The 13,569-nt window shown below is 43.4% G+C and overlaps 1 protein-coding gene across 1 annotated transcript in view; it reads left to right on the forward strand.

Annotated features, from left to right (window-relative positions):
* The first annotated feature begins 1,020 nt into the window (after positions 1–1,020).
* LOC124284010 (importin-13-like) overlaps positions 1,021–13,569 on the forward strand; it is a 53,961-nt gene continuing 41,412 nt past the window's right edge. Inside the window, 9 exon segments of the mRNA XM_046720047.1 lie at positions 1,021–1,115; positions 1,931–2,050; positions 2,293–2,351; positions 3,009–3,117; positions 4,718–4,816; positions 5,299–5,352; positions 7,824–7,896; positions 8,852–9,068; positions 10,075–10,159. Of these exon segments, the coding sequence (XP_046576003.1) occupies positions 1,086–1,115; positions 1,931–2,050; positions 2,293–2,351; positions 3,009–3,117; positions 4,718–4,816; positions 5,299–5,352; positions 7,824–7,896; positions 8,852–9,068; positions 10,075–10,159 (846 nt within the window). The 5' untranslated portion in view covers positions 1,021–1,085.

The following is a 13,569-nucleotide window of genomic DNA, read 5'->3' on the forward strand; positions in this document are numbered from 1 at the left end:
CAAACAAAACCTTTAGTTTATCCAGATTTTTTGACAGACGGGTTGAAAGTAAAATTGACTTTTACCTGACATTTCTTCTGTATGTGATAATGCTATGACAAACTTTTGTCCATACTACAATTTAACATCTGAAACAAGTAGGCACACAAACAACATACATATAAACAGTTGAATACCCATGTATGACCACTTCATACATTCTCAAATTGTGTTGATTCATTGCATTTTGATTCATTGCATTGATTCTTCTCAATGCATCGCTTAAATTATTAGGATACCTATACCTAAAACTGTGTTTCTCAAATAAATATTTTTCCTGAGAAAGAGATCACCAAATGTTATCCTTAATTTCTGGTTACTACTGAATGCTGCTTGGACTAGATACATGTCTTACATTAAATCTTCAGTACATCAAAATCTGTCAAAATCAGAATTGCATAGAAATCCAAAATCTTCACAGGAAGAATAAGGTCCCCTTGCCAATGGAAAGTGGAGTGCCATTATCATGGATACAACTAAATTTGTTTACAGTGACATGAAGATATGATTATTTCATGTTTATTTAATCAATTAGTGATGTGTTAGAGGAAGGTGCTAGTTAAGTCCTAAATGTCACTGTTTATTTAGTTGACTGATCTGGAATATCCCATTTACTTTTAGCTTGATAACGATGTTAGAATCTACATTGAAATGTCACGTGCAATAAACAAGAAGTTGTCATCCATAAAGTTGTATGTTTCATTTTGACTCACCAACTTCTAGAATGCTGATCAAACAATTGATCAGGAATATATGACTGACTCCACAGTACAGGTCATAGATGCCCGCTAACAATGATGTCCACACACATGTCCAACTGCATTTAATGACAGTTTGATTGGCTCTTGTGAAAACTGCTTTTTGTAATCAGCTCAGTAAGCCTTAGTCATATCAGGCTTTGCTTTGAATGATGATTGTCCAGGTTAGAAAGATACTAACATGGACAAAAATATTAACCGTGAAATATTCTCTTGCAGATTGCCTGTCAGACAGATTAATTTCATGTTCATTGATTCCAAGCTGCAAATAGTCAGATAGTCAGCAAGATGGAATTCTCTGCTGCAAATGTGGAGCAGGTTCGTTCCTTCTGCACATGGAAATTATGACTTCGATTACCTTATTCTTGTCTCATGTCACAAGGGGCAGTGAAAAGAAACTGGTGACAATGTGGTCACATTGTCTCATTAGTTTGATGGGGACCCAAGAAGATCGGGGTTAGACTTGGTCTTCAGCAACCCATGCTTGTCGTAAGAGGCGACTAATGAGCTTGGGTGGTCAAGCTCACTAAGTTGGTTGACACATGTCTTCATATCCCAATTACGTAGATTGATGCTCATGATGTCAATCACTGGATTGTCTGGTCTAGTCTCTGTTACTTACAGACCACTATCAATAACTGGAAATAACCAGTCTTTGTTGTCTGTGCTTGATGACTGTAGATGCCTTTATTATAAATGGCTGTGATAGGTAACTATGACATATTAACCCAATTTTGGTAGAAACAGGTAATTTCTTCAAGGTAAAATATTTTTAGCATGTTAGAAGAAAAGGCAAAGAACAACATCATGAATCTCATGAATCCTTTGATTCCAAAATAAAACCTGAAGATGCCTCACAGATTGATAGCTTCTGTTTTATTGAAAATCTGTACCAACACTATTAAAACAATCCTTTTTAATGTCATACCATAAATACATCCTAATTATTCTAATAACCATCGATGTTTCATGCTAAGATTAAACATAGAATCTTGTATTGAATCTAGAGGATCTTCTAGGATGTAAGTTTAAGAATGGATGTATGTTTCCTGAAGCCTTTTGTTTCCATGGATGTTGCGAATATAATGCTGGAAACACATCATGATGACCATCCAGTGTATCTCTCTCTGCAGGCAGTACAGCAGTTTTACTGCAATGCTCATCTGCAGCAAGAAGTTCATCAGTGGCTCAACTCTGCACAGATCTCAGCTGAAGCCTGGTCATTTTGTTTTGAACTTTTGGCACCAGAAAAGGTAATATATGTCGCTATTTGTTTTTAAAACCATTGAAAACATAAACTTAGTTTTACTTGTTTTTCTTAACCCTCTTGTGGTTTTTTCAGCACACTAACATATGATATGTGTCATACTTCGTTTGAACCATGATAGTAAAATGTACATATTTGTTAACAAAGTTGTTCAAAGTGACCTCCTATTCACATTTTTCAACAGATGCACCACCATTATGTGTTTCTCCTGTACATCCCATGTTTCAGGGTCCAGAAGTTCAGTTCTTTGGCGCCAGTAGTCTCCATGCAAAGATTTCCAGATACTGGTAAGAATTATTAGTTTTGTTTACAGCTGAGGGGATGTGGGGTTAGCCCAGCGGTTAAAGCGTTCGCTCATCATGCCAAAGCCCTGGGTTCAAATCCCCACATGGGTACAATGTGTGAAGCCCATTTCTGGTGCCCCCTGCCGTGATATTGCTGGATATTGCTCACTCATTTGTTTACAGCTGAGAATTTTCTTGCCAAAAACAACATGGTATTCACAATTCATAATCACAAGTTTTTTACACAAACTTGCCGATTTATCTGAAAATCTTTTTTTTTCAAGTAGTGACAATATTAGGAGAAAAACATTATTAAAGTACCCCAAAGTTACCATCTTAGATTGATCAAGGTTTCAACACCATATCTATTCTTGTTGAGGGGCAGTGGGGTAGCCTAATGGTTAAAGCGTCCACTCATCACATTGAAGATCTGGGTTCGAATCCCCATGTGGGTACAATGTGTGAAGCCCATTTTGGTATCCCCTGCCAGGATATTGCTGGAATATTGCTAAAAACGACGTAAAACGGAACTCACTCACTTCCTCTTCTTGTTGGTTTCACCGAGGTCGTGAACGACTGTGACTTTGGGCTTTCTTCCTTCACAATGCAGACAGCAGTGATGTAACCAGAGCTCACCTGTTTTTGTTGTGTGTCATGCAGGCATGAAGTCCCATCCAACCAGTATCTCACACTAAAACAGAAGCTGTTAGAGAAGATCATACAGTTTGCTGACGGCCCCAAGATGATCTTAACAAGGTTATGCGTTGCTGTAAGTGGAAAAATATTTACACCGCTTAACACCTGTTAACAAATGGGAATCATGCTTACAAAAGGGTACAGTGAACACTTTGAACACTTTTCAAACTCTTGTTAAAGTGATATCTCATGCACTGTTGTATCCAATATCTTCAAATTTGGTGACAGCCTACATTGGGGGATTATGCAGACACCAGTTTATTTGGGTGACCTTGACCTTATTTTCAAGGTCACCACAACTCTTTGACCACTTTTCAAACTCTTGTTAACGTGATATCTCATGGACTGCTGTATCCAGTGTCTTAAAATTTGGTGACAGCCTACATTGGGGGATTACGCAGACACCAGTCGATTGGGGTGACCTTCACCTTATCTTCAAGGTCACCATTACTCTTTGACCACTTTTCAAACTCTTGTTAACGCGATATCTCATGGACTGTTGTATCCAGTGTCTTCAAATTTGGTGACAGCCTACATTGGGGGATTACACGGACACCAGTTTATTTGGGTTACCTTGACCTTATCTTCAAGGTCACCACAACACTTTGACCGCTTTTCAAACTTATTTAAGTGCAATATCTCATAAAACATTGCACCCAATGTTTTCAATTATGTTGACAGCCTACATTGGGTGATTATGCAGACACCAGTCATTTCAGGTATCTTGTATGTGACCAAAAAGTAAAAAGCAGTAAATATAGATATTCCGTTCTGTAGCGGCGGGGGACATTGCCATATCAGTGGCAAACACTTGTTGTTAAAGTGTTCGCTCATCATGCCGAAAGCATGGGTTCAATTCCCCACATAGGTACAATGTGTGCAACCCGTTTCTGTGTCCCCTGGAATTTTGCTGAAAGTGGTGTAAAGTCAACTCACTTGCTTAATAGTGTTTCATTGTACATCAACGACGTAAATCATTGTTCACTATAGAAATCTCTGGAATGTCTGGTCCACATTTGAATGGCTGACTGAGTGCAGCATTGCACAGCAAACAAACAATACATGTGCTGTGACCATGACAACCTGATAGGCGGAAGGTCGCGGGTTCGATACCCGACTGCGTCATACCAAAAGACGTTAAAATATGATACTTGTTGGTCCCTGCCTGGCGCTCGGCATTAATGGGTACAACAAGGACTGGTCGGCTTGGAGTCAGTATAATGTGTCTGAGTGGGGTATTCATGCTTCACTGTGGCATGGTATCTCAGTGGGCTAGCACTATAAAACCAGCTTCAGTCTGGGCTAGTACAAGCACCCACACCTACACATATTCACGCATGCACGTCGCCATATGAGCGAAATATTCTCCAGTGCGACATTAAACCCAATTCACCTCACCTGATAAAACGTACACACTGTTCAGAGTTTGCCAACTCTTTAGATACATACCTTGAAGGAATCCTAAGATTCTTTGTGATAAAGATTCCTGAATAGCATGCTTGTCACAATAAACAAGTGGTGAAGGTAATGCATGGTCATGTGTGGTCCTCATGTTCTAGAGTAGTATCTTGTACGGAATGTTAAACTTGATCCTTCTTGAACATTCATGCAAATTCTACTTGCATTTTCAAAATGTGTCTATGTATTGACCTTGTATGACCTTGCCCTTCTAGTTGTCGTCGTACATCATGCAGACGGCCCCTGAATCCTGGTCTGATCCCGTAGAGGATCTCATCACCACATTTCAGAGGGAAGATGTCCCCAATATTTCAGTAAGAACTCTTTCTTTGCTTCAATTTTCGATTTGTGTGTATTTCAGCTGTTTTAATTCGGTTTTATAGAAGTAAGTTCAGTATCATTGAGTGAGTGTTTATTGTTTTATGCCATACAAGGAATCAGAAAGATAGAAATATTGATATTCATATGCACATGAATGTTTGAAGACTCATGATAATTGCAAATAACTATTGTGATCTGCAGTACTAGGTAGCCTTTATATTATGGTTGTTTTGTGTCAAGTTATGTATCCTCTTTCATCAAAGGGGGCGGTGGGGTAGCCCAGTGGTTAAAATGTTGGCTCGTCACACCGAAGACCTGGGTTCGAATCCCCACATGGGTACAATGTGTGAAGCCCATTTCTTGTGTCCCCTGCCGTGATGTTGCTGGAATATTGCTAAAAGCGGCGTAAAACCAAACTCAGTCAGTCAGTCAGTCTTTCATCAAACGTCTTATATGTTCTTATGATATTTTTCAGAGTTTCCAAAGGTGCCAAATCTTGTTGGATATTTTAACAGTAATTCCAGAGGAGGTATGTTCTCTTTATGTCTCACAATACTTCACACAGAAAATTGAACGTAACTGATATTAACTTACTCTACTGTGATCATTATTCTTAATGATCATTCTCATACCAGGTGTTTACAAGCCAAGATTCTCAGTAGCCAAAGGTGCCACAATATACTGTGCAGAGTTATGTCCCTTGGATGTACGGGCATCGTATGATTGTGGGTTCGATAGCCTGGTTTGTGTTGATTGATTCTGTTTGTCAGAACTATATGCAGAGTTATGTCCCTTGGATGTGCGGGCATCGTATGATTGTGGGTTTGATGGCCAGGGCCCCATTCCACAAAATGATCATAGCGCTAAGATGATCGTAACTCCCATACTTTAACATAGACTTACGACTGTCGTAGCGTTATGATCGCTTTGAGGAACGGGGCCCTGGTTTGTGCTGATTGATTCTCTGTTGGTCAGCACCATATGCAGAGTTATGTCCCTTGGATGTGCCAGCATCATATGATTGTGGGTTTGATGGCCTGGTTTGTGTTGATTGATTCTGTTTGTCAGCCCTATATGCAGAGTTATGTCCCTTGGATATGCCGGCATCATATGATTGTGGCTTTGATGGCCTGGTTTGTGTTGATTGATTCTCTGTTTGTCAGCCCTATATGCAGAGTTATTTCCCTTGGATGTGCCAGCATCATTGGATTATGGGTTCGATGGCCTTGTTTGTGTTGATTGATTCTCTGTTTGTCAGCACTATATGCAGACTTATGTCCCTTGGATGTGCCGGCAGCATATGATTGTGGGTTCGATGGCCTTGTTTGTGCTGATTGATTCTCTGTTGGTCAGCACTATGTGCAGAGTTATGTCCCTTGGATGTGCCGGCATCATTGGATTATGGGTTCGATGGTCTTGTTTGTGTTGATTGATTCTCTGTTTGTCAGCCCTATATGCAGACTTATGTCCCTTGGATGTGCCGGCAGCATATGATTGTGGGTTCGATGGCCTTGTTTTTGCTGATTGATTCTCTGTTGGTCAGCACTATGTGCAGAGTTATGTCCCTTGGATGTGCCGGCATCATATGATTGTGGGTTCGATGGCCTTGTTTGTGTTGATTGATTCTCTGTTTGTCAGACCTATATCTGTGCTTTCCCAAAGTGGTAAAGGTCTGAGACATGCACCACTTTAGACTTTGCCACCTATTCAAGCTGACATGTTATTATCCCCAGCAACGCGTTTTGAGGGGGGTATTAAAATGGACTCTGTTTGGCATCTGTGTGTCCGTTTACATTTTTCTTTTTTCTGGAGCAGGACTTTAAAACCGTTCAATATTTCTTCACCAAACTTTGCACATAGATAGATCTGGTGGTGTCCTGGTGCTTTTTGGTAGTTTTGGTATTCTGAATAAAATATGTTTGGCATTTCCATGGCAACAAGTTTGACTTAGACTGAAATTGGTAGTTGTGCTCTTTTCCGTAGCTGAACTCTAAAACTGTGTACTATTTCTTCACCAAACTTGGCACATAGATTGGTCTGGTGGTGTGCTGGTGCCTTTGGTAGTTTTGGATTTCTGAATAAAATATTTTTGGCATTTCCATGGCAACAAGTTTTCTTTTTTCTGGAGCAGAACTTTAAAACCGTTCAATATTTCTTCACCAAACTTTGCACATGGATAGATCTGGTGGTGTCCTGGTGCCTTTTGGTAGTTTTGGATTTCTGAATAAAATATTTTTGGCGTTTCCATGCCAACAAGTTTGACTTAGACTGAAATTGGTGGTAGTGCTCTTTTCCGGAGCAGAACTCTAAAACCGTTCAATGTTTCTTCACCAAACATGGCACATAAATTGGTCTAGTGGTGTACTGGTGCCTTTTGGTAGTTTTGGGTTTCTGAATAAAATATGTTTGGCATTTCCATGCCAACAAGTTTGACTTAGACTGAAACTGGTGGTAGTGCTCCTTTCTGGAGCAGAACTTTTAAAACCTTTTAATACTCTCCTTCCACCTTTCTATATACACACCAAAACTTTTGACATAATCATAACTCGTAGACATATTCATGAAGAGTATTTTGCCATTGCAAGGGATATTGATGACTTTGTCTTGTTGTGTTAAAACTGAAATGCCTGTGAAGATGCGGGTTAGAATTGCTCTTCAGCAACACACGCTTGTCATAAGATGGGACTGACAGTACTGGGTGGTCAGGCCTGCTGACTTAGTTGACACAAGCTTATTGTATCCCGACAACGTAGATAGGTGTTCATGCTGTTGATCACTGGATTGTCTCGTCCAGACTCAATTATTTGCAGACTGCCATTGTACATATTTAAGTGTGAATATTGCAGAGTGCGGCCAAAACAACAAAGAAACAAATACAATTGAAATACTCTTCAAAGCTCTTTTGATGTCACTCAGATGAAATGGTCCACACATGCTCTTATTTTCATGGCTGCCATGGTTTATGAGAGTAATAGTTGTTAACTTGTGTATTTATTTCAGTTTTTTGGAGCAAACCTGAGCCAACAAAGAAGGATGACCCTGAGGTCAGAGTTCCAGAAGGGCCTTTTACGTGGTGAGTGTGCCAAGTTCACCTGACATGTTCGCCCTAACTTTGTACCCAGTTTACTGTCACTCCTAATACATTTTTCAAAACATTGTTGGAACATGTTTATCATCAAGAGATTTTTTACCCTTACCCCCAAAATAAATTCCAGGTGTGCTACTTCTGATTTGCCCTACTTATTTATAAACTACAGAGATTCAGACCTGCTCCAAAGCCCCAAATTTGCATCAAACATCAGTAAAAATTACCAAATTGGCGTTAAAAATGTTGAATTCTTGTGAATAATAAAAATCCCAAATTGAATAAAATGATGCTCTTTTTCCCCATATGAATCCCCTTATGAATCCCCATCTGAATTATCTCATAACTACTGTTCAATGCCAGGGCCATGACATTTAACTGTAGAAATAAGAAAGGATCTGGTTGTCCTCAACACATTTTGTGTACATACTATGGTGACCCGTGAAGATCCATGTAAGAATTGGTCTTCAGTAACCCGTGCCTGTCGTAATAGGTGACTAACAGGATCGGGTTGTCAGGCTCGCTAACTTGTTTGACACGTGTCATCAAATCCCAGTTGCATAGATCAATGCTCATTGTGTTGATCACTGGATTGTCTGGTCCAGATTCCATATAGCTGGAATATTGCTGAATGCAGCGTTAAACAGCAAACAAACTAACCAACACAGGGGTGGAAATAACCCATTGCCCGATGTCCGAGTCCAGTGTTTTATTCTGTCGGGCAAGCAAATTTGTACCAGTGTCCAGTTGACTTTCCAATGTTAATTATGTTGTTTATTTAAAAAATCAGCAAGAAAACGGTCGGTACAGTGGAAAAATTATCAGGGCAAGTGACTTTACATGTGCCACTGTACCGGAGTACACTATCAACTTTAAAGTTATTTCCACCCCTGCAACATACTATGGTAATAGCTGACTGTTGATGTGGTGGAGTGTGTTGCAGTGTTACCCCTCCTGCAAGAGCTGCTGAATCCCCACTCCCCCACCCAAGTGTATGCAGGTGCCCTGAAGTGTTTCTCCAGCTGGGTGGACTCCGGCATCCCCATCATCGAGAGTGAGACAATCATCCTCCAAGTGTTTCAGTCCATCCACAACCAGGAGCTGTTTGAGACAGCAGTTGAGACACTGTCCACCGTCTTCTCCCACCCAGAATCATACAGGTGAGTCACTTTTGTCAATGCTTGAATTGGCCACTTTTACTCCAATTTGTGTAAGTAATTGTGTCTCCTTCAATTTAGCTTCTCCAGGTGAATGTTGGAGATGTGTCCTGCATCAGAACTTGTACAAGTGAGTTCCTATACATTAAGTGTATCCTCACCTTCAGAAGTTGTACATATTGGGTCTGTCATCTCCAGGGTCCCGTTTCACAAAGCTCTTATAAGCTAAGATCTCGTAACTTTTCTCGTAGCATTCGCACTTCCTATACTGTAACATTGACTTACGATAGTCGTAGGGTTACGAGAGCTTTGTGAAACAGGGCCCAGGTGGTCTACTCTTCTAAGACACTCTGGGGCAGTGGAGTAGCCCAGTGGTTGAAGTGCTCACTCATCGTACTGAAGACCTGGGTTCAATTCCCCTCATGGGTACAATATGTGAAGCCCTTTTCTGGTGTTTCCCGCCCCCTGCTGGAATATTGCTTAAAGCAGCATAAAACTTAACTCACTCACTCTAAGGCACTGCAATTTGGTGTGCAAAGTTAGGTGACTTTAGTTTGCCAGTAACCAATGATTGTAGGTTTGAATCCCAAATAATCCGTAATGTGTTCCTGAGGTTTGTCAGCACCAGCATCGGTGCTTGTGAATTTCAAGTAAGTGATGTACGTTAGTTTTGGCCAGCATCAGTGCTGAAATAAGTGAGTCAACTCCATCAGTGGACTAACAAGCGAGAGTGCATCTCCATTAGAATTGATACAGGTAAATCTAAATCCTTTCTCAATCTGCATACGGGGCGGTGGGGTAGCCTAATGGTTAAAGCGTTGGCTCATCACGCCCAAGACCCGGGTTCGAATCCCCACATGGGCACAATGTGTGAAGCCCATTTCTGGTGTCCCCCGCCGTGATGTTGCTGGAATATTGCTAAAAGCGGCATTAAACCAAACTCAGTCAGTCAGTCTCAATCTGCATACACACTTCTGAATCATAAACAGCGTCTATATGTTCAATCCAGGTTTCCCTACACAATTCAGAAGTTGCTGCCAAACATATTGAACCTTCAAGACATGATGAAGAAGGTCATTGACGAGAAAGACATGGTAAGTCTTAACAGAAGATTCTAATCCACACTTGGGTTGTCAAGGAAGGTGTTTCCATGTGATTCTAGACAATGCAAGGGTTTTGTTAGTTACCTAACAGAATCCTCTGTGGTTTCACACCCCACATTCACCCTGATGGTGGCCCTTGGTCAGTACCATACCCATATCTTCACTCCCTGTGTTGAAGTTTGTTAGCGGATGTCATGGTCAAAACGATACCCCCCCATTACATCATGCTCATTACATCAGGCTCTTTCCATCATCAGTCTCCCATGTATGTCAGTTGGAATGAGGACCTGTATATGACATGTCCATTTAAATTAACATGTTTGTCTGATCTGTATGTAATAAACGGTTGTCTTGAAACTATGACCATGCTACCATTAAACGCACAGCGGGGCATATAGTATTAGGCTCTGTCAGTCTGCACGTAGAGATCGTCCTTGGGGTACATATATGCATTTTCTGCTGCTGAAAATGTCATGTGACAGTTGTATTAATGTTTTAATAAAATATTGTACAATATATTAAAAAAATGTTGTGATTTATTATACGGCCCCCACCATGTGGAGTTACCTCCCTGCTACGCATGCGCAGCCAACCAGGTAAGCACCTAGGCCCGTATCATTATTCCTTCTGCTGTCACTCAAGCGTTCACACGTGTTCCGAGTTACTTATCTGATTTACTTCTCTTGTGAAGAATGTCTGAGACTTCAACAACTGTATGTATGGTCTTTATTCGTTCTTGAAAAAGAAAAAGAACAGTTTTATTGACTTTGCAGTCTGTTATTTCTCATTTATGTGACTTTGTATTAAATTTTTACGCTAGCTTTCCCGTGGTTTAGGCACGTGTTGCTATTCCATGGCGGGAAGTTTAGCGTGCCACGTGGTTGAAATATTGCGTTATTAACCAAGTATTTCATGTCGCGTGGTCGCATTCACGTAAGTTTCAATGTTTTGTACGTGTATATTTATGCTGCTGTGTTCCGCCGTTAGCTACATGCTTGCGTGTTTGCTTTCGGGCGTTTACTGGATGTACTGTCTGCGGGCAAAATGGCAAAATATACCGATAGCTGATAGGCATGACAAATGCTTGTGCTGTTTAGAGAAAGCGTGGCATAATCCTGAAATCTGCAAACTCTGTATGGCCTTTCTCTTCACACGAGGAGACCCGAATTCTGGCTCGGGCTCGGGCACAGAGTCTATGGATGTTGGGGAGGTCGAGGAGTCGGAGGGCACTTTGCGTTTCTGGTCGGCTCTCCGGGAGGTTGGGCAACGTATTGCCGAGTATATACCCCAAGCCGCGGTGCCAACATGTGGCTCGGACTCAACTGAGTTCCGCCTGCCGGGCAAGGCGTTTGCCCCTAGGCAACCCTCGCAGACACAGCTCCGTATCTTGCCTTCCCTGGTGCAGGCGGTGATGGATCTACTCCTGGTTGGGTCACGCCTCCGGTTCAATTTACCCGAACTTGTTTAGAGGTACCAGCTGGGGGATGATTCTCTGTTCTTTGTGCCAGTGGTTGACGAGTGCCTGTTCACTTCGGTCGTCCAAGGGGGAGGCTCGGCTTCCTAGGCGCAGCCCCGGGCTGCTAAGCAAGGGCGGTTAGTTCCACCTGTAGAGGGTTCCTCCTCTGGGGCGCAGCCTACACCCGAGTCTGGCGGCTGGCTTCGGTTGCTGGGTAGAGGTAGGAGGAGGAGCAGTCCCGCCAAAGGTAAGGGCAAGGAGCAGTCCTCTTTGTCTGGATCCCAGCAGCCTATTCGCGGTCGCAGAGGGTCTGCCCCGACCTCCCGTTAAAACCAGCAGGCTGTCGCCGTGGAGCCATCCCAGCCAGTTCAACTGCAGGGGACCACTCACTCCCTCTTACCACACGTCCCAGTGGGGGGCCGCCTCTCTCTATTCCTGCCGGAGTGGGAGAATGCTACCAGCAACACTTGGGTGCTATCCACTGTCAGTGTCGGCCATCTACCACTGTGGAAGCGAGGCCCGCCAGAGTTCACCGGCATACGTCGCACTCCGATGCAGTCATGTCCGGTCAAGGCAGGTATGCTGCGAGACGTAGTTCCGGCTTTGCTGGACAAGTCCGCAATAGAGTGCATACCACCGGGCGAGGAACAGGCAGGGTTTTATTCCACATACTTCCTCGTTCCAAAGAAGGACGGCGAGTTCCGTCCCATTCTCAACCTCAAGGGGTTGAATCGCATGCTAGAGGTTCCATCCTTCAAGATGGAGACACTTCGCTCAGTGATATCTATTCAGCCCGGCGATTGGCTTACGTCGATCGACCTAAAGGATGCGTGTCTACATGTGCCAATTCATCCATCGTTCAAGCAGTTCCTCTTACGACGGGATGTATTACCAATTCACGGTGCTCCCCTTCGGCAAATCCATTGCCCCCAGGGTGTTCACCAAGCTCATGTTAGTGCCGGCTACCCTCGCAAGGTCGCAAGGAAGGCGTTGTTACCCTTACCTAGACGACTGATTGCTCAACGCTCTAACTCAGCCAGCGAGCTTAGATTCTACCCACATGGTGATAGACATTCTAGTTCGACTGGGGTGGATCATCAACCTCAAGAAATCCGACCTGGTACCCACCCAGGACTTTCTCGGGGCGAGGTTCACAACTCACAAGGTTCTTGCCTCTTTGTCACCAGACCGGGTCACCAAAGTACAGGAGATGGTGTCTTCGTTCCTCTCCCATCCCCAGGCACCAGCGCGGACTTGGCTCTGTCTACTGGGTCATATGGCAGTAACTATCTCTGTTGTGTGGCGGGCGCGGTTGAGGATGCGCCCTATACAGCAAGCTTTGGCGAGTCTGTGGGCTCACTCGGAAGATCTGAAGCAGTGTCTCACAGTCCCTTCAGTCACCTTCAGTGGTGGACCAATGTCGGGAATCTCTCCAAGGGGATCTCTTTGGAAATCCCGACGCCAGCTCTTAGTTCAAACCGATGCGTCCCTCACGGGCTGGGGGTGTGTTCTGGGCAGTCTGTCGGTGTCCGGACTCTGGTCCGAAGCCTAAGCCCGCCTTCACATCAACGTCTTAGAACTGAGAGCTGTGCAGTTGGTTTTCCAGCGCTTCCGGGAGCATGTTCGGGGCCAGGTGGTTCGTCTTCAGTTTGACAACCGTAGGCCATGACATACAGCCTGAAGCAAGGCAGCACGGTGTCCCTAGCGCTCCTTTGGGAGACATGGGAATTTCTCCTCTGGTGCTACCAGTGCGACTGTCAGGTGCTTCCTGTTTATCTCCCGGGGCTGGAGAACGTGCGAGCAGACGCTCTCCCTGCCGGTTCCTGGCCCCGCATGAGTGGATGCTCGACTGGCAGATATTCGGAGTTATCTACCAGTTGTACGGATCGTTCCAGGTGGATCTGTTTCCGTCCGGCAGGACGAATCAGATACCCGGGTTCTGCTA

The sequence above is a fragment of the Haliotis rubra genome, unplaced genomic scaffold (genome assembly GCF_003918875.1).
Source record: "Haliotis rubra isolate DU_JTF1 unplaced genomic scaffold, ASM391887v1 Scf328, whole genome shotgun sequence".
NCBI classification, from domain to species: domain Eukaryota; kingdom Metazoa; phylum Mollusca; class Gastropoda; order Lepetellida; family Haliotidae; genus Haliotis; species Haliotis rubra.